This window comes from Crotalus tigris, unplaced genomic scaffold (assembly GCF_016545835.1).
Source record: "Crotalus tigris isolate CLP2741 ecotype Arizona unplaced genomic scaffold, ASM1654583v1 scf7180000019042.1166422, whole genome shotgun sequence".
In the NCBI taxonomy this organism is placed as follows: Eukaryota; Metazoa; Chordata; class Lepidosauria; order Squamata; family Viperidae; genus Crotalus; species Crotalus tigris.
Genome location: NW_024097339.1, coordinates 770,341 through 797,885, shown reverse-complemented (window position 1 = coordinate 797,885; position 27,545 = coordinate 770,341). Strand labels below are relative to the sequence as shown.

Below are 27,545 nucleotides of genomic sequence, written 5' to 3'. Positions count from 1 at the left end.
GAAGGGCAGTGCGCGAGAAATTCGAACAGTGTCGCGGTTGACGTCCGCGCTGTGAATAGACGGCCGAACGGACGGAGGGAGAGAAGGTAGGGGGAGAAATGGCTACTCGGTGAGGGAGCTTTATGGGTGGGAAACGATTTTGCTGCGGGGCCCGCTTGCACACCTACGGAAGCCTTTTTTTTTTTTTTGCCACCAAGCTTCGGATGAGAACGCTACTAAATCTCTCAGGGTATTGGCGGGAAAATCCTCCGGTGAGTTCTTTTTAAAAATGTGATTTCAACCTATTTTTGATTTCGTACATTTGGGGCTGGTTAAGGTAGGAGTCGAAGCCTCCACAAGTCTGCAGGGCACTAGGCTGGAGAAGGCTGCCCCGAGGACTTTAGGGCAGCCTCCTGAAAAAGGACTGCAGCCTCTTTCTGCCGGGACTTCTCTCTTGTTAGATTTGGGAGCGCTTCTATCTGTCACGTGGAGATCAGGCTGCCGAGCTACATGACAGGGATATTCATCTTCATTTTAGCCATGGTCTGCCCACTGCAGGGTGAAGGCCTCTTCCACATGTTTCCAACCAATACGGTCCTGGATTTTGTTTTGCCAATTGGGCCCACAATACTTGCTGATGTTGTGGATTCATCTTGTTTTAGGGTCCCTTTTGTGGACTCTTTATCAAGTGGGATCCATTCTATGGCTGCCTTGGTCCACCTGTCATCAGTTCTTGCTATGTATTCTTTCCATTCTTTTACTCTCTTGATGATGAGTTCTCGGAGCTTGTGAGTTGGTTTCTGAATGTTTCATTACCAGGCTAGATAACATCTTCAGCAGAGTTTTTAGCCTGGTAATGAAACGTTCAGAAACCGACCCACAAGCTTGGAGAAAGAACCTTCACCCTCATCCTACACCCGAGTTACAGATGTTCGCCATTATTGCATCTCTTGATGATATCGTATACTTTCATTTGTTCTCTAATCCAGGGTCCCCAACCCCCGGCCCATAGACCAGTACTGGGCCAGCACACACAAGCCCATGCACTCTCCGGTCCACGGAAAAACTTCTCCATGGAACTAGTCCCTGGTGCCCAAAAGGTTGGGGACCTCTGCTCTAATCCATGTGCAGGTCTTTCTACCTTGTCTTGTAATGCCGAGCATGTATCTTTCCATGGTTCTTAGCGCCAGTCGTAGCTTTTGTATCAATTGTGGGGTGGTGTCCATGTCCATTGGTATATGTTAGAGCAGATAGCACACACTGATCAAAAACTTTTCAGACATGGGAGGTTGTTCTTGAAAATTATGCTTAGGGACAAGGATGTTGTAACCTGGTAATCTATCAGTTGCTCTGGAGAGCATTTATTTTGGGAAGGTACTTGCAAAGTACTATACATGCAACTTGATGTCTGATACAAATATTTAAGTTTGGGATCTTGTGTCATAATAAGTTTATCTTGTTCCTCCTCCATTTCTCATCACTAGTGTCTTTGCCAGTCACAGCCATATTCAGATAGTTCTCGAATTATGACCACAATTGAGCCCAAAACATCTGTTGTTAAGTGAGCCATTTAAAGTGAGTTTTGCCCCCTTTTATGACCTTTCTTGTCACAGTTGGTAAGTGAATCATTGCAGTTGATAAGTTAGCAGCCCAGCTATTAAGTGGACCTGGCTTCCCCATTGATTTTGCTTATCGAAAGGTTGCAAAAGGTGATCACATGACCTTGCGACACAGCAACAGTCATGAGTTAGTTGCCAAGCATCTGAATTTTGATTACATGATCATGGGGATGTTGAAAAGGTCATAATGTGAAAAATGGGCATAAGTCACTTTTTTCACTGCTGTTGTAACTTTGAACAGTCACTAAATGAACTGTTGTAAGTCGAGGACTACCTGTATACGATACATACAGTAGTCAGTGAATATATACACTTAGTGGACTCACCTTCTCAAAAAGTATTATATGTGATCCTTGGCAAACAAGTGGTTGCTTGCCCTTTTAAAAAGGAATAAACATAATACTGTTCTTGCTCTGTGGAATGATGGTGATGATATGATAGAGTTGGGAGGGGCCTTGGAGGTCTTCTAGTCCAACCCCCTGCTCAGGCAAGAAACCCTATCAGACAAATAGTTATCCAATCTCTTCTTAAAAACTTACAGTATTGGAGCATTCACAACTTCTGGAGGCAGGTTGTTCCATTGATTAATTGTTCTAACTGTCAGGAAATTTCTCCTTACTTCTAGGTTGCTTCTCTCTTTGATTAGTTTCCATCCATTGTTTCTTGTCCTGCCTTCAGATGTTTTGGAGAATAGCTTGACTCTCTCTTCTTTGTGGCAACCCCTGAGATATTGAGAATAACTGTAGCCTTGGTGCAGTCCCTTTGTATAAGGACTTGTTTTAGCCAACAGCTAATATCAGAAGGAGAATGGTAGTGCTCACAAAAACCTATGACTTTTAATATAATTTCTTACTTTGAAAAAGTATTATGAGACACATGATTTTTGATGTAATTTCAGTAACTTTAAAATCAATATTGCTAACTTCATTTGGGTTTGCTAAAGTGCCTGATGGACTGCTTATGTTGGTAGAGTGCAAATATCTGTTGCTTTTCTTGAATTTTGCAGACAAAATTCATATTCTTTATACATCATACATATCCAATTTTTTGGCTTGTCTGGGCTACACTGAGTGAAGAGAAAAAATTTGGGGCTTCATATAAAATATATAATATAATTAATACAGAAAAAAGTTTACAAACTTGTGGGGCCATTTTACTAGCTGTCCATGGGCCTCAGGTTAGACATGCCAGCGTTACATCACAGATTATGTATTCTTCTATGGACTGATTGCTGAATTTCATATCATTCTGGTGCAATTTCTATGATGCAGCAGCCTTATATTATCAGATAGAAAATATCATTTAATATTTTATAACTAAATTTTCAAAATGCTACTAATATGGTGTTATATATAGTGTCATTATACAGTACTATTATTTCTCATTCACAATTTAAGCATTCAATAATTTAGGGAATTTAGATGCATTTAGAATGGGGTATCACAGAGTTTGGCTGTCTCACTTTACAACACCTTTTTAAAGTGAAAATGTAGGGGAATACAGTTCATATTTGTAGATGTCAGACTTTTTTTAATTAAAAAACATAATAAAGAGATTTTGTTTTTGGAGATGCTGTACTTTTTAAAAGTTGAAGAATTTTAACGTGTATTTTTCTTTAACAGGAAAGAAAAAAATGTCATTGAAAGCAGTTTCTTTACATAATATCCCTGGTGGTACACCTTTAAAGGATTTTGTAAACTTCCAGGTGAATTGTACTTTCGATTCAGCTAAAATTCCTCCTTCAATGGTTCTTACTTGCCAAAATGTTTGTTCGGGCAAAGAGATTGAAGGAATAAATGTTTTCCAGTCCACTTTAGTATCTGACAATATGCATACAAAAGAGTTATTTGACATCAGTGAAATTAAAACATCATCTGAAGGAATCCTGGGACTGATTTCTTCATGTCAGAAAACTAAGCCACTGACAAGGAGTGTCATTCAAAAACGTAAAGCTTGTGAGTCATTACCTTTTGAATCTCCAGCAAAAATCTTCTCAAGAATGAAACAAAAAGCAGCTCTTGTCAAAGAAAAAAACAAGCCTCCAGAAGCTAAATTGTTGGACTCAAGGTGTACTGCAGATTATATTCTTACTCCTGAAAGGCAACCTGCCTTTCTACAAAGATCAGAAAAAATACCTATACATGAATATAAACAAAAGACAAAGCTGGGTGAGGATTTTCTTGAAGAATCCAATGTAAAAACAGGTTGGTTGTATAATTTCTTTCAAGTTTCTTCTAGTATCATACTTAGATGTTTGAGATACAATTACAAAAATAGGGGTTCTACCTAATAGTGATTAGAAATTGGACAACTTGCTCCCTGCCTTATTAACTCAGACTTGCCTGCAGGATTGATTGATTGAATTTATATGCCACTCATCTTCTGTTTTAGGTGACTCTGTACAGCTAACCCTATAGTAAAAAATAGAAATATAAAAACAAATTAAAATAGGTTACATACAGAGTAAAAGACAATCAGTTTAGAGCAGAACAGGGGTGGTGCCTTCTCTATCATTGCACCAGCCACCTCCAGCGTATAGCTTCTCCATCAGGGCCCAACACCAACTGGCAGAGCAAAGTTTTAAAGGTCTTCCTAAAGGCCAGAAGGGTGGGAGTGGATCTCACCTCTTGACTAATGGAGTCTGCATTCTTTGCCAGAACAAGTGGGATGGGTCAATTCCATTGGAGCAAGTCGGTTTCTCAGGTACCTTAGACACATTCCATAAAAGGCTTTAAAGGTGATGAGCAACACTAATATTTTTCAGTAAGCTGTCCTTTGCATTTCATGTACTGCCGATGACTTTTCTCCAACTTTCTCTTGTTCATTTTTATACACATAAAACATCACAAAATTGGTTTAAACCAGTGGTCCACAACCTTGGCGGCCCGGCTGGGGGCAGGTGGAAGAGGGGAAATATTAAATTCTGTTTTCTAAAATGTTATTTTCACTCTACCAGGTATTGAAAACTATTTATCAGTGGATTTGATAGTTTTTGTTCTTTCATTTTCAGTGACAAATTCTATTTCAGTGAACAAAAATATATGTATTGCACTAATAAATTCTCCATTTCTAGAATCCCCCAACAAGTTCTTCTCCCGTGTAAAACAGAGGTTGCAGGAGGATTGGTCGCAGAAAGGTAATATTTTTTCTTAGGCAATGAGAAGCTTTGCATATATTTTTGTCTTGAAATTCTGTCTTCAATTTTTCACTTGCAAGCTTGTGGTCACTTTATAATTTTATTATAATTATAAGTTGTTTTTAATGACAACTTACATAGCAAATTGCCAAATAATTTGTAGTTGCTTTTATTCATTTACTCATCATTTGCCTTTAGTTTTTTCAAACTTTTGCCCCATAGTATTCTGGTTCTAGTAATTTTTAACTTATATAATTTTGTTTTGTTTAATAATTAATGTTTAAATGTTTTCTACCATTTTTTATGATGTTTGTAAACCACCCAGAGTCACTTGTCAGTGTGATGGGTGGCATATAAATAGTTTACATACATACATACATACATACATACATACATACATACATACAAGAATTGGTCATCAAATAGCATGATCACCATTCAGCAGGCTCTTCGTTAGTAATGCACACACACATGCACATTAACACACACACGATAGTTAGCTATCTCATCATCATCATCATTTTATTAAGACTTTTATATAGATAAAAGATAAATGTAAAGAAAAAAAATAGGAAGAAAAGAAAATAGTTAAAGAAACAAAACAGTAAGCAACTTGCAGTTTTTATAATGGTTAGAAACAAACTCATTATTGTTCCTGTGTCTTGATATTACAGAAATCTCTTCAATCCCTTATTTAGCCCTTTTTCAAATTGCTTCACTTTGCTTTTTTTTTTTTCAGCAAAATGTCCATAAAAAGTACTTGCTGTTTTGTTCCTTACCAAATAGGTTGGTTTTGCCATTTCTGCCAATTCTGGCATCTTCACAATCCATTCCACAATTTTGGGAGTTTCAGTTTGCCTCCATCTCTGTGCATATAATAATTGTGTTGCAGTTACCCTATATAAAATTAGTCTTCCATCAGATTATTCTAGTTGTCTATACATAAATCCCAAAGAAAAGAGATCTGTTTTTCTTGTTATTGATCTTTAAAATTCTTTGTATCTTGGTATGTATTTGTATCCAAAATTTTCTGCCTTCTTCCCAAGCCTATCATGCATGGCAAAGTATCCCTTATGTTTTTCATATTTCAAGCTCCTCATTATTGTTAATCATTCCATCATGGTTTGTCGATATCCAATCAAGTCCAATTCTTTATTTGCATACATCTGATGGAGAGAATCTTGCTAGGCTAAAGCGATAACATCTAACCTCATAGATATATCCTCTGAGAGAATCTAGAATGTGGCTATCCTAAACTTTTCCTCCTCACCCCCCCCCCAATCCATCTTAATTTGTCTTTCTCTCTTGAATATACTGCCTCCTCCCTGGAAAACTGGTGCTACCAAGATTCCCACTCCCACTCCTCCAGGTGCACATTCCATCACAGTAGTCCTCATTTAACTATGCTAGTTGAGATCAAAAACTTTTGTTAAATGACACAATCAAAAGTTGAAAAGCTATGATTTTGCTGCTTAGCAACAGCAGTTTCAGCAGTCCCAGTTGCTATCATTAGAAGAGCACACTTGTTGTTGTGTGAGGCCCTCGAGTGATCACAACTTCCAACCTCCTGCCAACTTTCCCATTGACTTTGCTTGTGGAAAGTCGGTAGGGATGGTGGCAAATTGTGATCAAGTGGCCACGGCACACTGCAGTGGCTGTAAGCGTGAAGTCTGATTGTAACTACCATTCATGCAGCACTGAAACAAGTTTGAACAGTGGCTGACTGAGTGGTCCTTAGATTTGTACCGCCTGTATTTATTTAATTCACTTATTTTCTGTATCCCATCCATTGCCAAAAATACCAGATGGCTACCATCCAAATAAAATTCGAAATACTATAAATATTGCAATAACGATTTAGCAGTGAGGGAAAAGCAAAAACACTCCAAATATCTCTAAACCTTGCATTTATTTTTGTTTTTACTTTATGTGGGAGTATGGGAACTATACAGGTTTTAAAGGATAGCATATTCTAAAAGGATGAGGCTACTATGGAAATAACTCATGTCTGAGGCCTTTCTTAATATGTCGAACTTTGACATTAAGGGATAAATAATTAGCACTCCTCTTGGCTCCAAACAAGTACAAAGCCTCCTGTTCTAAGAAGTTAGCATGGCTGAGGAAAAAAATGATTTAGGCATAACAACTGATCCTGAAACAGTAGATGTCAAGTGAATATTTCCTGTAGGAGATGCTTCACTGTACTAAATTTAAAATGTCTGTCCTTACTTACAGCAAAGCAACCTTTAGTCACATCCTGCCCAACAAAAAAACTTAATAATTTTAATGAAGAATGCCTAAGTACTACTGTTAGCCAGAAAGAGAAGATTATTGTGGAACCTGCTGAATTGGCCAGTGAGACTTTTACCATAATATCTAATCCTCTGATTGTGAGTGATGATCATATTAACTCTAGAGAATTCTTGAGGGAAGAAGCATCCAGAAAATTTCCTCAAGAAAAAGCAGTGGTGACTCCATCCAAAAACATATATGGCCAAAAAGCAGGAGAAAATGTAAGTGTTTCACCACAGAAACCTTCCCAACATCTGTGTGATTCAATTTTTGCTACTCCAAAAGTCCATATACCAAGGAAACGACGGCATGATACCAAGGTGCTCTTGGATGAACCTGATACAGGCACAAATAAAAAGGTAGAATCTTTTTTTAAATTTTATTTTATCCATTTGTATCCTGGCTAGCTGGAAAAACAATGCACACCAGCCACAGTTAATCACAACTAAACATAATAAAGGGGTCACCACAACTACCTTTTCTTGTGTTACAATATTTTTTTCACTACCTCAGAAAAGAGAATCAGTGTGGGTGATGAATGGTTGACCAGGATATTTTCTGTTAACTATTTCATTGAGAAAACGAGTAGGCATGCGCAACACTTCAGGTTCTGTCTGAAAAAGGTATTTTTGAGTGTTGAAGCAATGAGTAAGCAATTGTTTTGCTATTCTAAAATAGCATCACCTGGCATCACCAGGTAGCTGTGGACAATAGATTACATTCTCAGTCCTAACTGCAGCTTATTTAGCTTATCATTTATTTTTCTATTGCTCTTTTAGGTGATAATTTTAGGGAAGAATAATTTTGAAGAGCCATAACTCTGAAAAAAAGTTCTCTCTTTAAATAATTATAATTTTAGAAAAATCTTGGAAATTACTAGCATCTTATTTGCATTTATTTATTTATATTTTGTATTAATAGACTGCCCAGTTCTCTCAAAGATGCAAGTCCGCTTGTTTGTACCATTGAAGATCAGAGATTGAATAAATGATCCAGACTACATCTCTGCAATTTTTATTAAAAAAAATAGCATCTGTTTTTTAAAATTGGTTTTAAATTTCTGTAATATAATAATGGAGTTTCCATTTCTTTCAGAATCTCAGAATAATTTCAGAAATGTTTTGAATTTCAGAAAAAAATAAATCTTATGAGCTTCAAGATTTTCCTACTTTTGGATTGTTTATAATGTTAACAAGATACATAAAGGGATGTATATGGCTTTGTATATATCATTCTCTACAAATCTTTGCTTGAGTGGTACAACTAATACATGTTGGGGGAGGTAAATTACTACACTAGCTATGCAAGGTTTTTTTTTCATAGATTCAGAAGAAAATACTTAATATTTGGGTTCAAATCATATAAAAGAGATTTGCACATTTTGAGTGTAAGTAGTAATCACAAATATAAGGAAGAAGAATGAATCTGAGCATGTCATACAACAGAGGTCCCCAACCTTTTGGGCACCAGGGACCGGTTCCATGGAGAGGTTTTTCCATGAACCAGAGGGTGCATGGTTTTGTGTGCTGCCTGCATCCCACGGATGGGGCTTTGTTTGTACGGACCAGTTGCTGGCATGCTGCAGACCAGTACTGGTCTATGGACCGGTGGTTGGGGTCATAGAACAGTCGGGTGCAAACTAATTATGACAAAAGTTTATATTCCATATTTTTTCTAATTTAGTTCTCAAAAGAAAAACAGATGATATGTATGAATCAATGGAGAATCAGAGTGATCAATAACAATACTGCTGTGTGTCTGGAAGGAAAACGGAGGCAAGTGACTGCTTTTCAGTTTTATTCAAATATGTCTACATGGTTTTTAATCACTTTCATGGATGGTCCTTACATTTAGTATTGAGTTATTTTATTGGACTTATTTCTATAAACTTGAAGTTTATCTCTGAGGAGTGTAGAGCAATTTAAAAAAGTTATAAATACAGACAATCTCTTAAACAATCAAAAACAAAGGAAAGCAAAAAAAAGCAAATTTAAATGGAGCAGTTGTTATGCCATAAATTTAGCAGTGGATAGCTTTGTAAGAATGAAAAGTTGAGTTTGGATTGATTCCTTGATTTTCCAGGTAATGCTGTGGATGACAGTTATCTCTTCTCCCATGTTATTTTTTTGAACATCTTGATATCCAGCTGCCCCCTCCCTCCCTCATTTCCTTTGCAAGCTACATTTCGTAAAACTAAAAAGATGGGGTTTAGGTACTAAATTGTGGTAATTTTTACTGGGCATTGTAATGTAAATGATTGACTAACTGTGATTATTAATTAAATTCCCTCATATATTTCTTTTATATTCAATCTATGTTTCTTTTTAATCCCGAACACATAACATGGCTTACAATTTAAGTTCCCAAGAGTAAATTGAATATATTATAGATATTAACTACATCTTGAGTAGACTCATGTATTTATCAAAATTTATTCTGTCTGGTCCATCTTGTACCAGTTAAATAAAACAGTTAACAAAAGTTTTAAGTCCTTTATAATACATTCAAAAAAATGCCTGCAAATATTTCTTCATAAGGAAAATACTTGACAGATCTGTCTTATTTGCGTATAAGATATACAATTCACAATAAAAAATGCATACATTGGGAAATGGGAGAAAAAAATTATAATATGCTCACATTACTTTTCTAGCTGGGATCCTAAGAAAGCATAATGGTGAGATTAATTCTTTTCTAATTATACTATGTCCTTTTTATTTTAGAGATATGAAGGATATCTTCTGGCATAGCAATGTAATTGTAGAACGCATTACACACAATCAAGTCAAAACCTTGACAGGAAATATCTACATGTTAGAAGGATATATTGATGCAGTTAGCATGAAGAAAGAAGGTAAGAGAAAAGGAAAACCACATTGACAGTCTGGAATTTTTATAAGCTTCTTGGAAGATGGCTTCTACCTTGCTGCTTCTTTTCCAGCTGTTTATGCTGACCTAGTACCCAAACCGTCAGTCCCTAGTAATTATTTATGAGTTCTACATTGTCCTACATTGGGAGCTATGAGGCACCTGCCTATACTAAAATAGATTAACCCGTACCATATAAGATCTAGTACTGATCACTGTGCTGCTGAACACAGGTACTCCATTACTTCTAATTCCCTTCTGATGTTAAGTGAAATCTAACAACAACACATATCTGATTTATGTTTGTCATGTGAGGTTTAAAATGATACCAGATTTCTAAATATTAATTTGTTTCAAATGATAGCTTGAATAACTAATAGTGTTTGCAAGAAGGAGAATATCTTTAATATATCTATTGCTCAATTTAATTAATGTGATTGTAAAATGATGGATGATTGAAATATTCATAAAAGCACTTTGCCATTCTAATTTGCAAGGGGTACAGAAATCTGTACTCTCATTTTATTTATGCATTTTGCCCAATGTGATCTAAGTTACATTTCAAGTTTATATGCTTCTTCCATCTCAAAATTTGCTTTCTTTTTAAATTTAATTTAATGCTGATTGTGTGGTAGCATCAGCTTGAGTGGAGTCTTGGATGTCATAATTTTTAAAATGCATAACTTTCCTCTATCTAGAAGTTCCCAAGATAACACTTCCATAAAAATAAAGGTAAGCATTACAAAAAAAGGAGGATATAATACAGATTTAAGATAGTTTAGGAATTTTCTTAAAATTCTGTAATCCTGTAAGATTATCATTGTTTTGATCTCCTCCAAAGGTTTGAAAAATGGTATAAGAAGCACCCTTCTAAAACATAACAACTATCCAAAGGCTATACCTTTGTTTCAAACAGGAATACCACCTAAATTCATAAAGAGGTTTGGGACAGGAATCCCAAGAAATTGGAAAATGCTTGTTGATGATTTGCTTCATTATTTGAAAGGGTCAGTATCACTGAAAATGTTTATGGTTTTTGAGTCGTTGTGATAGCTGTGATTGTTGGTAAGGATTTTTGAATCTTCAAAATATTTAAGAAAAACTTCAATCCAGTTTCTGCAGAAGACATGAAAGGAGTCCCCAACTGGGTGTCTCCTGGGCAATAGTAATGTCACCGGCTAATCCCTTCAACCCTGAAGGGCTAAACTGTGATGCAATTTAGTCTGTGGCTTCAGGTAGTTTGTACTAATTTTATCTTCTTTCTCTTGAGTAAATTTCTAGAGTATTTCTATTGACAGTTCCTCAGTTTGCAATCAATAATGCCTCAATGGAAGGACTGGTTATCCGTGACTGTTTGAAATAAGAGCAAAAAAAAAAAAAAAAAAAAGCCCTTTATACTCTTTCCTTTCCTCTCTTTTTTCTGTATTCATTATTTTTCTTTTTTTTTTCTTAGATGTGAATTATTTTACTGTTGCACAAAATTCTTCCATAAAAGTTAAGTTTTTTAAAAGAAGATTCCACTTGAGAAGTTTATGTCCTGGTTTTATAGCCAAAAGTTTGGAAAACTCCTGTCTTCCCTAGGTACTGTGGGAAGTCAGCCCCCCCCAGGGAAGGAAATATTAAAAGGGCAGGAAAATATATTTTCTCAAAGGATCTTAAGAGGCAGGAAAGCATGACCAGTTTTCTTAATAGCCCCAGGCCTCCCTCCCCAAGCAGGAACCAGCTCTATAGAGATGTAGATGTAAATCCAGGGAGCTGGGAGATTAAGAAGACAAAGACCTAAAATCTACATACCCCATCCAAACTCTAAAAGTCATCAGACCCAGGGAAGCAGGACCTTCGGACATAATAAGATTGACCCATCACCATCAAAATACCAGAAAGGCACACTCAGACTCAGGTCAAAGTTCATGCCACAGGAAACTACTCTAACCTTCTTCCCAAAGCAGTTGCCATGTTTATTCCCAGCTTGGATGAACCAGGATGAAGTACTTTAGGAAGAGACCTAGGAAACAAAGATGTTTCTCTATGGCAGCGGTTCTCAACCTATGGGTCGTGACCCCATTTGGGGTCGAACGACCATTTTACGGGGGTCGCCAAACAATGCGATCCGCCATTTTCCCCCCTCAGGGGGCGCCGCCGCGCATGGGGGCGCTGCCGCGCATGCGCGTTGCGCATGGGAGCGCATCCGTGTGACGGGGATCGCCGTCACACAAACGTTGAGAAACGCTGCTCTATGGAGAGATGGATGAAAGCAGGGCTTGTTGTTACTGAAATTGCCACCTTCTGTTGAAGACAGCCTTCTACAACAAATGGGGGTCTGGATAGGCATCTCAGGCTTTATCTGATTCCTTATACCCGATTTAAATAAACAACTTCAGAAAAGAGCTGCTGCTGCAGCATACCAGGGTTTAAATGTTTTAAAGAAAATAAAAATATCTGCTTAAGAGATTGAAGTGAATAATACTACTTATGCAAACCTTTAAATCTTAGGAAAGAAGAGAGAGCATTTCCTGTAAGTGGTGATAGCAAAAAAAGAAAAAACGAATGCTCAGAAGGACTTGATCTGCCCCAAAATATTGAGAGAAAATGTAAAATGAAAGACACCACTTATGAAGTATTACCACTGCAAAATGATGAAATATATGGTATGCATGTTCTCTCCTTTGTTTTTGGAAGATTTTGGTAGCAAGGAGTCTTTTCAAAAAAATACTGTTGTATTTATGATGTTCCTATCCCCTAGTAATTTCCTATGAAATTTAGTTTTGCTCACAGTGGGAAATAGTAATACAAAATGTGCGGACTTACAACCAAATTTTGGGCCTGATGACAATGCATACTGGAGAGAGAATAATGCTGACCTAGCTGTATGAGACAATTTTACCTAAAGGAGATGGTAGCAATCAGTGATCTTTGTAGCATGTGTCTTTCTCTTCCTCAGTCATGTTTACTTAGTAACCATTTCACTTCCAATTTAACAGATTGTGGTTGTTAAATGGGGAAAGAATGTATTAGCCCAATTAATCCATTAACCTTGTTAATACTATGCTCCATATAGAATAATGAGAATGGTATTCCGTGGGTTATGAAAGAGGTATATCTAGATTAACCTAATGTTCAAATGCAGGTAAGTTATATGGCAGGAAACAGCCTTTCACGTTGTTTTTAAAAATCCAAAATATTTCCGTTACCAATAACTGTTGCTTCTATAGACTCCTGTTATCTTAAGCTAATAAAAGTTGACTGAAGAGAATTAAATACTCAGTAGGGCTACTTCACTTTTTCCTTGGATCAATTATGAGGATGCTTCTAACTTTATGTTTATATTTACAGTCCAGTACCTTATTACACAGGCATAAATTTGTTGTTGCTGAAAAATATTGTGTGTGTTTGTTTTCCTTGTTAGATATACAGATGAAAACAATTGATTTACAGAATGACGTTGATAAAAGTATCACCCGTAGTGGGCGGCGTGTTAAGCCACCCATGCAGTTCTGGTGTGGGGAACGGATACGTCTTGATCAGGAATTAAATGTCACTATAACCAAAGGAGGTGCCAACTACTTATCACCTGTAAGATTTCTTTTTATCCCTATATGTAAATTATTATTCTGAAGTGATGACAGTGATAGAAATTTTAAGCAGGTGCTTGTAGACATTTTGGATTCCTACAAGTTGAGAATATTATGGATTGAAAAATCCATTGTTTCTATCATTTAACTTGGAAATAGTTATTTTTCCCGAGTCTAAAGAAATCAGTTGAATAATGTGAGGGTGGCAAGTGGACCTTGTTGGTTTTTTCCTTGAAAAAGTTTGCTTCTCATCCAAGAAGCTTTTTCAGTTCTGACTAAATGGTGGGGAATTGAATGATTTCTATTCTTTTCAGTCATTTGGTTGTTAGCTTACACAGAAGGCTGTCATTAGCTCTCTGAGAGTCGTTGAGGCCACTTAGAGGTTTATCTGTATCCTCAGCATCACTTGAATCAGAGTACAAATGGATATGGAACCTTCTTGGGTCTATGTTGTAGACAGGAGATAGGTGGTGTTATATCCCTCCTCCTCTGTTGAGAGGCTTTTCAGTTTGAACATAGATGGCCTCTTTGACCCCTCTTTGAAACCAGTGGTCCTCTCTGACCTGAATGTGAACTTTGCTGTCTTCAAAAGAGTGACCGTTGTCTTTCAGATGCAGATGGATTGCCGAATCCTATCTTGATGAATTTGTTTTCCTGTGTTGTTCCATGCATTTGTGAAGTGATTGTTTTGTTTCTCCCATGTACAGGTCTGCACATGTCTCACTGCATTGAACTGCATATATCACATTGCTCTGTTTGTGTCTAGGTATTTTGTCCTTGGGCTGGATAAGCTTCTGTCTTAACGTATTCCTGAGCTTAAAATGTGCACATATGTTGTGTTGGAAAAACTCAGAAGGATTTTCAACCAACACAACATACATGCACACTTTAAACCCAGGAATACATTTAAAATGCCTGTTAAGTTGCATGATATTGTGAATGCTGTGCACAATCTGTAGCTCCTGGATCTGCAACCTCTGCTCACGGAGCAGTGGCAGTCATGGCTAGGAAGGCCCTTGCACAACTTTGTACTCTGTGTCAATTGAGCCTGTTCCTGGATTGATCCATTATACTCACAGTTTCTCATGCTCTAGACCAGGGCCTTTCAACTTTTTCACCAACTGTACCACTTTTAGGATATGGCAATATTCGAGTACCACCTAGCAAGATGTCAAAAACTTGACAAAAAAGGAAAAAAGTGATAAAGTACAGGTAGTCCTCGACTTACAACAATTCACTTAGTGACTGTTCAAAGTTACAATGGCACTGAAGTGACTTATGGCCTTTTTCACACTTATAACCGTTTCAGCATCCCCAGGCTCATGTGATTTATGTTTGGATGCTTGGCAACTGATTCATATTTATGATGTCCCAGGGTCATATAATCTGCTTTTGCAACCTTTTGACAAGCAAAGTCAATGGCAGGGCTGCTGGTGGCCAAGTGCTAAGGTGGGACTTCCTTCAGACCCTCCCTCCCTTTCATTCCAATCTCCCTCCCTCCCTCCTCTCTTCCTTCCTGTTTCCCTCCTTCCCTGCCTCCCTCTTTCTCATTCCCATCTCCTTCCTTCTGAAGGAAGAATTTGAAACCCCTCCCCCCCATATTTTCCCTCTTCCATACATTTATCAAACAAGGAAAAGTCTCCAGAGACAGAAAAGACAAGCCGGTGAGGGAACTAGCTTAAAAAGGTGCATTCCCCTTTAAGAATTAGTTATTGGCTAGAAAGGAAAGTTAAGGAGCCAGCAGCTAGCACTTAAGCAAAAACAAACAAACAAATGTATGGCTGCTGGCTAAAGCAGCTTCTCAAATAGGTCCATTCATAAGTAAACAAATGCTACAGGCAAAATCTATTCAGGACAAAAATACTTCAAAATCCCTTGCAGCAAAACTTACAGTTAACAATAGCAGAGCCAAAGAATTAGAACCAGTAAACCCTCACCCCAAAATCCAACATGAACCTCCACAATAGAAATTGCCAAACACTCCTTAAGAACACAAAGCCCACATTGCACAAATCCCAGAACTTCAAAGTCACAAAATCACATAAGAATCCTTCCACTCCCCCAGTTTGTTGTTCAGCTGATCCAGAACCGAATTGCTGAAACGGCATCGCTTCTGCCAATAAACATCTCTCCAGCAGCCAGGGGCATCCTCTCGCCTATTTCAAACAGCAGCACTTAATTTTTTTTTCTTTTCTCTTAAATGTATAGCCTCCTGGCTGGAAAGCAAGCCCCCAGCTTTTTCTTCCAATACTTCCTTCCTTTTCGTTTCCCTCCCTCCCTCCTGCTCTCTACCTCCCTCTTTCTCATTGCCATCTCCTTCCTCCCTCCCTCTGTGCCTCACCTCCAGCCAATGCTGCCTTTTTTCATTCCTCAAGTTGTAGATCAGCTCCCAGCTGGCCTCTTTGATCTCTTCTCCTCTCTCCCCCCTCCTTCTTTTCCCTTTGGTGTAGCTCCAGTTGACTCTTCCTCCTACCAAGGCTGCATCTTTTTTCTCTCTCTCTCTCCCACCCAAACTGCCTCCTTTTATAGCCTGTCCTGTCTCCGCCCCCCTCCTCCTCCTTTCTCTTCTGGGTGACCCGAAAGTGCAGATCCTGGATCCTTTGCCTTGCCCCAACCGCCCTGCAGTTCCTGAGGACTCTCTCATGGCAAGTCCTAAGCTGCGCTGCTTTGGCTCATTCCCTCCCCCACTACATTTGGCTAGGCTGGGCAGGGCCATGTACAACCTGCCAGGTGCCAATGTATCACCGGTGGTACGTGTATCACAGGTTGCTTTAGACAGCTCCCAGTTGGACTATTGCAATGTGCTCTACATGGGGCTACCATGGGTCTCTCAAATGCAGATGGATGCTGAATCTTGTCATAAATGCATACATACCAAGGTAGCAAGCACAATAACATTCAGAACATATTATGTTAGTTGTGTCTCAGTTATACATGTGGTTTCATAATTTTAGGCCCAGTTTAAAAATGCTGGGTTTGGGTTTTAAGGAATAAAAGTTTTTGTTTGTTGTGGTTTTTTTTTTTAAACTAAAACACAATTCTTTGCTAGTTCGCTCCTTCCACTTAGCTCCAGAAGGCTGAACCATTCTTGCATGACATCAAATAACTTAAATATTTCAGAATTATTTTTAATAGATATGCTTTGTGTTTCAAACATTCTCTGATACTTCTGAAGCCTAATTCTTCTGAGAAATGTTCTAATGCTGTAAATAAAATAGCGCTAGAATACTCCTGATGCAATGCAACCATTCCAAGGATGGAAAGTTTTGACTTGAAACATTTTGAGCACTTTTCTCTTGTAGACATTAAGATCCTGACCAGGAACAGTCTTTGCAGTAGTGGTCCCGCATTTATAGCATGTTTTCCTCAGTAAATTTGGAGAGTTGGGATTGGAATTTTAAAAAGAAAACAATAACATTATTGTGTTGCTAATTCTACTGAACAGTTTTAAAGAACTTATAACTTTGTTGTTGTTGTTATTGATGCTAATTTCAGTACTGTTATTTTTTTCAATAATTTTTAAAATTTGTTATTTTGAAATCTTAAATATTACCTCAAACTAGAAACTATTACCTGAAAGATACTGTATATTCAGATAATAAAATTTATAGTGCATAAGGCTTGAACTTTAAATAAACTGAGAGTGCAACTTTAAATCTTTAAATCATAAAGCTGGAAAAGACCATTTAAAGCATTGACATTAAACTCCTCCTAAGGTCAAGAAATCAAAACAAAGTTTCTGCTTGAAGACATCCATTGAAGGGGAGACCAATAGTTCAGAGGATTTTAGAAAATTCAAAAGTGTTACGTTAGGAAGTTGGTATAACAATCGGTTAGGAAATGTCTTCCTGTAAGAATCTAGTTTATAGGTTAAGACTGGTCCCTAAACTCTGGTATGTGCAAAGACATCGCCTCTCTCCCCCACACAATGCTGCCGCCTCCGCTGGTCTACCGAGATGGAAAGGTTGGGAAACACTGGGTTAAGATTCTTTCTCTGTATTTTGTATTCTGAGTTGACAGTGAACAGGTTGTGGCCATTTAAGTGAAACAGCCTCTGGTAGTTGAGGAATGCCTATCTATAATTACCCAGTTGTCTTTTCTCAAGGCATTAGTTGTCTTTAGTTGTCTTTACTTGCAAGACAACTTTTATGCCCTGATAATACTCATTGCATTTCTTGCAATTCATTCAAATTTGTCTGAATCCCTTTGAAAGTATGGTATTAAGAAAATGAACAGAGTCCTGGAGGTGGAATTTGACTAGTACAGGATAAAATTGTACTTTTCAAATTATGTTTGCTTATATTAGTTCTTTTGTTCCTCAAGGCAATGAGCAACACGCCATCTGGGAATAGGCAGACTTTGAAATTTACAAAGAAAAATGGTGAGAGCCTTTTTAAAGATCATAAAGAAGTGCCTTCGAAACAAGCAAAAGGTAGAGAATATTTAAATTCACTTTATTCTTGAAATTATTGATTCAAAAATTCTAATAGTGAACAGGGTACTCCACCTTTGCCTGGAGGACATGATAACTAATGGCCTTAACCCATGTTAAGGTCATAAGCGCTATTAGGTTGCAAAATATTTTTCTTCGGGTCAGGTAAGTACATAGTCGATAGGTGGGTAGGAAGTGTGTGTGTTAATCTTTATTATTTATTTATTTATTTATTTATTTATCATATTTTAAAGTCATCTTTCTCCCTCACAGGGACTCTGGGCAGTGTACAATAATATGTTTAAATATTTATAGATGGCAACTTTTCCCTTCCACTTTTATAAAACATGACTTATATTCTGTCAGGTATATATTACAACAAAATTGAGGTAATTTATAATATTAATGTTGCATGAGCTACTCTTGATTGCATTAGGATTCCCTTAAATGTAAGAAATGTCCCAAAACTTCTCTTCTCTCTTTCTGCTCTAAGGCAAAAGTCAGTTGGATTACCAGGATTCAGGTAGTGTTTGCAAAATTATTTTTGCCCTTCCTTTCTCTTCAAAATAGCCCCAATCATCACGTTAATGAAAATTACACATTTAAATTGATGTGAAGTAAAATATTCATTCATTGATTCTAGCCATGGTCTATCCACTGTAGAATGAACGTCTATTCTGCATGTTTCCAACCAATACGGTCTTGAGCTGCTTTCCTTTGCCAGTTGGGAACGCAATACTTGCTGGTGTCATCGGTCCATCCTGTTTTAGGACTCTTTTGTGTTTTTTTTTTATCAAGTGGAATCCATTCTATGACTGCCTTAGTCCACCTACCATCGGTTCTTCTTGCTATGTGACCAACCCATTTCCATTGCAATTCTTTTGCTCTTTTCATGGCATCATATTTTTCACCTGTTCTCTAATCCATGTGCAGGTCTTTCTATCTTGTCATGTAGAACATGTATCTTTCCATGGCTCTTTGCGCCATTTGTAGCTTTTGTATCAATTGTGAGATTAGTGTTCATGTTTTGCTGGCATATGTTAGAACAGGTAGACACACTGATCAAAAACGTTTCAGGCATAGGGGGAGGTTGTTCTTGAAAATTATGCTTAGTTTGCCAAATGCCTGCCAACCACATTTAACACACCATTCAATTTCCTTTTTTATATCACTTTCCACTGAGATCCGTTAGCCAAGATATATGTAGTAAAAAATAAAAAAATAAAAACATTAAACAGAGTATTAAAACTGAGAAACTATATCAAAAAAGCTATAAGAAGATGATCCATATGAAAATTTCTAAGATGGGATGAGTAGTCTGTAGCTATACTGATATTGCTGAATTCTTAATACCCAGAAGCCCCAGCTGATGTGGATAATGAAACAAGATGATAGGCATTGTTAACAACCAGCAGAACATAGATTCCCAGCTCTATAGAATGTTTAGCTCACTTTTATCAGTGTGGCTCAAATTACAGATCTATCCTTTTTTAGAAGGACAATATTGTTGCAAGATTGTTGTGGAGAATTCATCTTCCCCAACTCCATCTGCTGTAGTACTTAGTGATACAGCAGGCTACAGAAACTGGGATTGGAAATGCAATACCCATAATCTGCAGTTCTCTTGATGATGTGTCAACTGTTCAGAGTTTTAAGTGCAAGCTATTGCATATGGATGGCCAGGATTATGCAGGGATATGGTTTATCCCCTGTCTTCTGTCTTCCCAAACTAACTATACTAATCTTGGTGTGGCATTAAATTTACCTTGTCTCCTTGTATTGGGAGATTTCAGCATTGGGGGTGCTCAGTTCAAAGTGATTTAAAAAGTCATCTTCTCTGATCATCATGGTCTGTCTCAACAACTGTTTCACATTCCACATATCAATCCGTGCACACACTAGATGTGATACTCTTTTTGGGTAGATTTGATGATCCAAAAGTGAGGAGTCCTGCATGTTAGGACAAATTACTCCCTGGTCAATGCAAGCCACAACAAAATATTGATTAAAATAGTCCAGGCCAGGTAACTGATGAGTAATGAGTTTGAAAGGGAAGACAACTGTCATTAAATCAAGACAAAACACAGTGCTGTTGATAAATAGGAAAGTGGACTCAGAGATTGAAATTATAATTTGGATAAAGTGGCGCTGTCTTCAAACAGCACAGTTCAGAGTCAGGGCATACTCTGTGACCCTGAACACTTAACTGGACATGGTTGTGATCAGAATGGTTTCCATACATTTACTCATTACACACCTGTGCAATCATTATTGTACCAGGCACATTTCACTAGTTTTCTATACCTTGCTGATAATGATATTATGACTACACAAAATATTCCCTGTAGGCTATGCTTGCAAATTGTCTGGAAGGTGCAGTTGATGTTAAATAGAATGATTTGGCCACTAACCAATGAAAGGGATAGGGATTGTTTACCTGTATTGAAAAGATATGCAGTGGTTGCACAATTTGAATTGCTGGGGCTTAAAGGAAAGGATTGTCCTCATTTTACAAATCTGTCTCAGTCCTGTTTTCAGTGCTACAGGAGTGGTTGTTTTGAAAATGCCCCCTCTGCTTAATGCCCCCCCCCCTTTTCTGGCACACAAGAGAGGATTTTCTCATGTTCCAAGAGTAAGGAACATATTTCCTTGGAGCCGACATTTGCTCCCTCTTTTAGTACTTAGGCTTTTAGTGGTTAATTTTAGTGCAAAGAGTTTGTATTGATTTTTGTTTTTAAAATTGTATGTTTTGCTTTTGCTTTTAAATCCTGTCAGCTGCCTTGAATATGTGCAGAATAGAAAGGTGAAGAAGAAATTAATTCTATTAACAAATTATAATTTTCATTGATTTAGATCATAAGCTAACTTTTATTTCCAAAACTAATTTTTGCCTAGGAAAAATTAATATGAAATCTGAGAATATAACCAGAAAAACTGAATGTAAATCGAAGGAAAAGTTGCAACACCTTATTTCAGACACTGAAGAAAATTACTCTGAATTAATCATTAAAGATATTTGCAAAAAGAGAGCCACTGTTATGCTGACCCCTCTGGAAAAGAAAAGAATGCAAGAAAAGCAGCACTCCAACAGGAGACCCAGAAATGAGCTAAATGTGACTAAGGAGGGTGGGCACATTACTTGCTATGAAAGAAACTTGGCTGATGGAGAGTTAGACACTTTCAACTGCCCATTAAATTTGTTGAAACAACATCAACAAATTGAGAAAGTTGTGGGAAGTGTTTCTTGCACAGATGAAGATGAATCTAGTGAAGATATCCCGTGTATTAAAAGGAAAACACAGCATTCTTTCAAAAGAGAAATATCCCACAAGGAATGTAATAATACACAAGAATTATCATGTGAGCAAAAAAGTACAGAGAATTGGATAGCACCTTCTCGGAGCAGAAAGACAAAATGTTCTTACTTTGGCCAGGAGGACACCCTGGAAGAATTAAGTAACAAGAATTCTTCTCCTGACTTGGGTACCAATTCTGAGCTAAGGAAAAGGAATAGACAAAAGTCATCAAAGTGGTTCAAGAAAGCCAGAAGGAATGCTCTTGCATCAGAGACTGAAAGTGAAAACAGCATAGAGGAAATTCCTGTGAAAGAAAGTAGGATAAAAATACCTACCAAGAAAACTAATGGTCACATTTCAACTATTCCAAAAGCCTGTCCTGTGACTGGAAAGCCGGACAACCAGAAAAAGTTAGGAAATGCTATGGAGTCTTTTCCAGACACTAATGAAAACTGGACTGAAGAAGAATTGCAAAAGTTGCACAGGCAAGTAGGGATGGTCTGACCATAATTTTCCCTTGTGCTGTAAGATGCTGTCTGTAACTCTGTGACTCACAGAGCTTTTCTAATGCAAAGATAACAAAATCCGATTCTATATTAGGGAACAAAATTATTTGTAAGCTTTATTTTTCTAATTTCCTACCCAATTCTGCAAATGATTTTCCTCCTTTACAACTCCCAACTTTTTTTGCAAATTTCTGATCTCTTCTTCTCTCTTCTACCTCCTCCCCTTTTAGATTCTATATAGAGTCTAACTTTCATAGTGTGAGCACCAAAGTTATAACATAATGTGCTTCACCGAATCCTTCATATTTTTATAGGGCAGTGGAATCTTTTCCTAAACACAAAAGTGATTTCTGGTTGGATGTGGCAAAGACTGTGAGAACGCGATCTGCTGAAGAATGCCAGCAAAAATACATGGCAAAGCAGGAAGGGAGAAAACGCCCCCCAAACAAGACCACCAAGCCTGGAAAAAAGGAAGAAAGAGGTACAAGTCTTGACCTCTTCCCTGTCTTCTTCCATGCAAAGCCAGACACATTTCAAGATTCCCATTCTGGGAGTATGGAATTGTTGGGATCTGGGTAGACTTTCAGCAAAAGCATAGCATTTTTCTAATTTGTTTAGGGGTGCAGTTGAATTTTGCAAAATTAGGAAAGCACTTTTCTGTTTTAAGATGAATAAAGGCTGTTTTTTGAATCTGTACTTGAGAATATTAGGAGAAATTTTCAGAATTTTGGGAAGAGATACTCAGGTAGAAATAGAATGCTTATGTATATCATTGTTTACTTGTTGGAAAATATGGCTATGTACCAACTAAAATGGTTTGATGAACCTGTATGTGTATGGTGTTGTTTAAACATAATTAGTGTAAGGGCTGAACAAAATTCCAATCTAAAAATTCAGGTTAATGAAAGTAATAGGCTTTTTAAGTGGCTTCTCACCTTTGTCTACAATTTCCATCCTCTTGCAAAAATAGAATTTCCATGTTAGTTTGTATCATTCTTGCTGGTAGATAGGGGAACACAACAGCCGTTGGCAAAAGTGGGAACCCTGAAAAGGAAACAGCAGATGCGGAACTTCCTTGAACAGATGCCCAAGGATAACCATGATGACATCTTTGCTTCAACACCTTTTCAAAATAAGAACACGAAAGTAAATACCACATCTGTTGTTCATATTAGAATATTTCTACCAGGGATCCATCAGACAGGGCTTACTAAGCATGGTAGAAATGATCATAACAAGCTGGAAAGTTGTTTTCCTGGGCTTGGATGGTGGGAAATAAATTCATTCTTGATTTTGTGCTGGTCTTCAGAAATACATTTATAGGAATCATAGCTTATGTCTAGATCTTAAGATCAGTCCAAAATGTATATATCCATACAACAGACATTTTCTAAAATATCTGATATCCATTGGGATTCTAGCTATTGCAGAGAGTTACTAATACACTGTTAGTTGCAGGTAGCTAGAAGAAGGTACAAAAGAAAGAAAATATAGAAAAATTGTACTCCTCTATTACTTTACTCTGCTTTTCTAAATGTTATTCTCCAGAATTCAGTCCATCTATAGCAGCAAATATTTGGTCCTTATCTGAGAGATATTTTTTTTAAAAAAAAAAACTTAAAGTTTTAAAAAATAGTTTTTTAGTTTAATGTTGTAGACTTATTAGACTAGGCATCTGTCTTTTCCATTTGCTTATGTTTTACTCAACTTTCTGTCTGCTTCTGGGCCTTTTCCCCTTAAAAATTTTCAGAACCATGAAACTCTCACAGGTTTACAATTATTACCCTACTTACATAATTCCTCCTGTCAATAAGACCCACCTCATGTATTGAAACTATATTACTTTCACATAAATAACTAAAAATTATATCACCACCTTAATTATGGGTGATTTATAATAATTGCATCATCTTCTAATGGGGAAAATGAAATTGAATGTAGGCAACATGAGAAAGATGCTCTTGGTTGGGGATAATATGGTAAACTTACAGCAAACACCTTCTCTTTCTGGGGATAACCAAGATATGATCTGTAGTTGCCGCAGTTCTACGTGGCCCCAGAGGAAGATGTTTTCCAGTTGAAAGACAGACATCCTATTACACCTGCTTCAGCTATTTTCCCTTGGGTGAAGACACCCCAATGTGACCATGTCAGCCCTGGCATGCTGGAATCTCTAGATAGGTAGGTACTCTGGATAGATTCTATTCATGATTTTAAACAGCAAAAGTAACTGCTTCTTATGAGCAGAAATTATTATAGGTTCACTGAGGTCACTGCTGACAAGTGTGTAAAATTCACACATACAGTAAATACACCATTCCAACAATAAAGATAGGACTGAGTCAAACAACAGGGGTGTTGAATTATGTGGACATTTAAGCATTCTGGAACATGCTGTTTTGGGGTGGGGGACAAATGTAGGAAAAGAAATACTGAAAAGAAGGATATTGGACAACAGATCTTGTGTGGGGGGGTAAAATAAGTAGCTGGTACTGCTACAGCCTGACAATAAGCAAAATAGATCTTGCTTCTTGAGAGTAAGCGAGACAAATTCACATATACAAATTCTCCATTGAAATTGTTTTTTTATTTTAGGAAAAACTGGGAAAAACATGTCTTCCACATGCAAAATAATATCAAAGGCAAGGAACGCACATGGCTGAATGTAAAGAAGAAATCGGTAATGCCTTTCCTTCATTTATCATCTACAAAGACAAATTAGATTCCTGCATTCTTTTAAAAAAAAGCTATTCATAGGACCAGGTTATGTTCTTGGTAACTACATTTTTTTTTCGCTGAATAAATAAAAATAGCTGTCAAATCCATTTCAGAAGCAAACAACTTTATTAACAGCTAAAAATTGGAAATGGAACCTGAAAAAAATTAGAGAGATGAGGCAGTCAAGATCAAGAGCCAACTAAGTTTCTTAATTAACCTCATCAGAGGACCTTTGTGGCTCTGAGGTATGTTGAACCACAGATGTCCCTATTCAAAAGGACAATTCATAAAGCCATTTCCCAGCAACAAGCTGTTTTGCTATTTAATCACAGCCTTGAAAAAAAAATTGGTTCTTGGCTGGTTCCTACTGACTGACTAACCTAATCTAGAAATTTTAGCATCTCCTTCCTCTTCCTGCATATAGTATCTGGGAACGTCGCATGGCAGGATTACAGAGCTGGAGCATGAAATGCGTATTCCACGGCTTTAAGATTTATCAAATCTAAACTGCAGCCTAGTGTCCTTGGCTTGTTTGTTTTGCCACAAAGCTTTTCTGCAAGCATTTTGCTTGTAGGAAGTAATATATCTTTTGTTTCCATCAGGCTGTGACAGGGTTCACTACTTCCATGTCTCCGAGAACAAATGTCTTTACTTTTGAAGGTAGGCAGGCCTCTTTCACTTGCTTTATACAATGTTGTCAGGATTTAGGATTAGACTTGGAGTGCCCAATATGGTAGGCACCATCAATGCAGTTAGTTCTCAATTTACAGTTATGCATTTAGTGACTGTTCAACATAATGGCATGGAAAGAAGTGACTTACAACTGGTCCTTGCGCTTACGACTGTCACAGTATCTCCAGCGTCACGTAACCAAAATCTGAGTGCTTGGCAAACAGTATTTATCACACTTGTGGCATCCTCAGTCATGTGATCACTGTCTGTGACCTTCCCAACAAGAAAAGAAAAATCAATGGGGAGAAGTCAGATTCATTTAACAACCACATGATTCACTTATCGACTGCTGTGATTCGTTTAACAACCAGGGCAAAAAAGTTGAAATTGGTTGTGGCTCCCTGAACTTGCTCACTCCTTGCTTACCAATGGACGTGCAAGTCTCGATTCTGGTCACTGTGCCCCGAGTTCTTTAAAAAAAATTTTAAAAAAATCATGTTAACAAAACTGGAAACCTTCAGATTGCAAAATAAAAGGTATATCATTAATAGAGATGTTTTATGAATAGGCAAGCATCCTATTTGCAATTTGTTCTCAAAATTCAGAGTGTTTCTCAGAAAAAGGTTGGGGATTTCTGGGCTGGATAATCCCAAGAGCTTTCTCATTATCTTTGCCAAATGAAGGAAAGGAGGTTCTTGGCCTGATACATAGCAGCTTCCTCCTGTGAGAGGTTCCAGAGAAATTTCTGTGCATGATATGAATATGAGGATAGTACAGGTAGTCCTTGACTTACGACCTCAATTGAGCTCAACATTTCTGCTAAGCAAGACATTTGTTAAGTGAATTTTGCCCCATTTTACCATCTTTCTTGCCACAGTTGTTAAATAAATCAGTGCAGTTGTTAAATTAGTAACACGGTTAAGTGAATCCAGCTTCCCCATTGACTTTGCTTGTCAGAAGCTCACAAAAGGTGATCACATGAACCCGGGACACTGCAACGGTCATAAATATGAGTTCAGTTGCCAAGCATCCAAATTTTGATCATGGGACCATGGGGATGGCTCAGTGGTTAAGTATGAAAACAGTCACAAGTCACTTTTTTCAGTGCCATCATGACTTCAAACGATCATTTAATGAACTTTTGTAAGCAGAGCACTACCTGTATCAAATGAAGGGCTGGAAGTAGTGGTCTACAAAGGAAGCTGCCTGCTGCATGTATGAGCGACATTGCAGTATGCAGTAGTGAACACGGCATGTTTCAGGATTTGTAATTGGAAAGTATTTTCTTCTGCACCATTCATTTGCCAAACCTTAACATGAAGCCAGCAGACCAAGCAGCTCATGAGGTTCAGTGACTGCCTAGTTAAGAATTAGTTCCAGATTTAGGCACCCAATTTTACTACTTGTATTTTCCCAAGTATATTTCCCAGAGTGGGAAATCTCAATTTTAAATGTAGATATTCAGAAATTGAAATCCATAATTATGAATGCTTGATTGCATTATAGTAATTTCTGTATATTTGTTAAAAGGTAAAATAATCCTGACTCTTGGGATTCTGAATATCTATGCATATGGTTTGCCATATTCTTTTTAACTTAATTGGTTTGGGGTGGGTTTTCATGCAGTATAGAATTTCTCTCCAGGATAAGTTGAGCCTTTGATATTGGCTATAAGATTGTATCTGAGGATGGTATTGTATGGGACCACTTTGAATACCTGGGTTTTTTTTCTTACCTTGCTATAGATGCAACAACTTCTGATGGAGTGAGGAATCTCTTTGAAGTAGAAGAAGGAATACAGTCTGATGAAGAGGATGATATGTATTTTTCCACATAGCCAGTAGCTACCTGATCCAGAGCTAAAAATATTTTTAATAAACTGCAACCAATTGAGTTTTGATTTCAGTCTGTTTTGAGTTGAATTAAGTTGTTCCCCAGTTCTGTGCTCTCAAGTATTCAGAATAGGGAAAAATCTACCATACACACTTAGATTTCTTTTTTAGAAGATGTGATGTGCAATTTATATAAAGAGATAGCTGTGGTAATTACCCTTTTTAATGAAAGTAAAATAATGTTTTTAAAAGTTACTTGTACAATAAATTCAAGAGCATTGTTTGTAATAGCAAAAATTTCTTATGTTTTCTGTTCCAACAGCAGTGCTTATGTATTTTTGTATTAAACTTTCTTAGTGCCTTTTAAATGTTTTTGATACCCTTTTAATTTGGCAGTTACAGTGAAACTGGATACATAAAATATAACCACGAACATGTATTAGCCCAATGTATGGTTAGTTTGTGTCTGGTGTGTTCTGTGAACCAAGACCAATGAGTTCAATAAATCTGGAATAATACATTATGTAAACACAGTTACTCTATCAATGTATAAGCTGGTAGTATTACATTCTTAACAATTTAGAGAGGAGAAAACTAGTAGAATAACTATTCCGAACTTTCTA

The 27,545-nt window shown here is 37.2% G+C and overlaps 1 protein-coding gene across 5 annotated transcripts; it reads left to right on the top strand.

The window, feature by feature from the left end:
- On the top strand, window positions 1–27,392 carry MIS18BP1 (MIS18 binding protein 1). 5 transcript variants are annotated; one of them, XM_039358637.1, is made up of 17 exons: window positions 1–86; window positions 3,221–3,802; window positions 4,672–4,734; window positions 6,970–7,247; window positions 8,710–8,801; window positions 9,750–9,880; window positions 10,736–10,901; window positions 12,388–12,542; window positions 13,301–13,467; window positions 17,790–17,898; window positions 20,794–21,679; window positions 22,015–22,181; window positions 22,707–22,846; window positions 23,736–23,881; window positions 24,296–24,380; window positions 25,021–25,078; window positions 26,836–27,392. In XM_039358637.1, exons 2-17 carry the CDS (start codon window positions 3,232–3,234, stop codon window positions 26,925–26,927), a joined length of 3,306 nt encoding a protein of 1,101 aa, XP_039214571.1. In that variant the 5' UTR covers window positions 1–86; window positions 3,221–3,231; the 3' UTR covers window positions 26,928–27,392. The 5 variants fall into 5 exon arrangements, with proteins under 5 accessions (XP_039214571.1, XP_039214570.1, XP_039214568.1 ...); XM_039358636.1 differs by having other exon boundaries at window positions 6,970–7,385; window positions 10,811–10,901; XM_039358634.1 differs by having other exon boundaries at window positions 6,970–7,385.
- Window positions 27,393–27,545: the final 153 nt, after the last annotated feature.

Coding starts and splice junctions, on each gene's coding strand:
- MIS18BP1 (XM_039358634.1), top strand. CDS start 3,232: ATGTCATTGAAAGCAGTTTCTTTACATAATATCCCTGGTGGTACACCT. Junction 3,803..4,671: donor AGAATCCAATGTAAAAACAG/GTTGGTTGTATA, acceptor CTCCATTTCTAG/AATCCCCCAACAAGTTCTTC. Junction 7,386..8,709: donor ATACAGGCACAAATAAAAAG/GTAGAATCTTTT, acceptor TTTCTAATTTAG/TTCTCAAAAGAAAAACAGAT.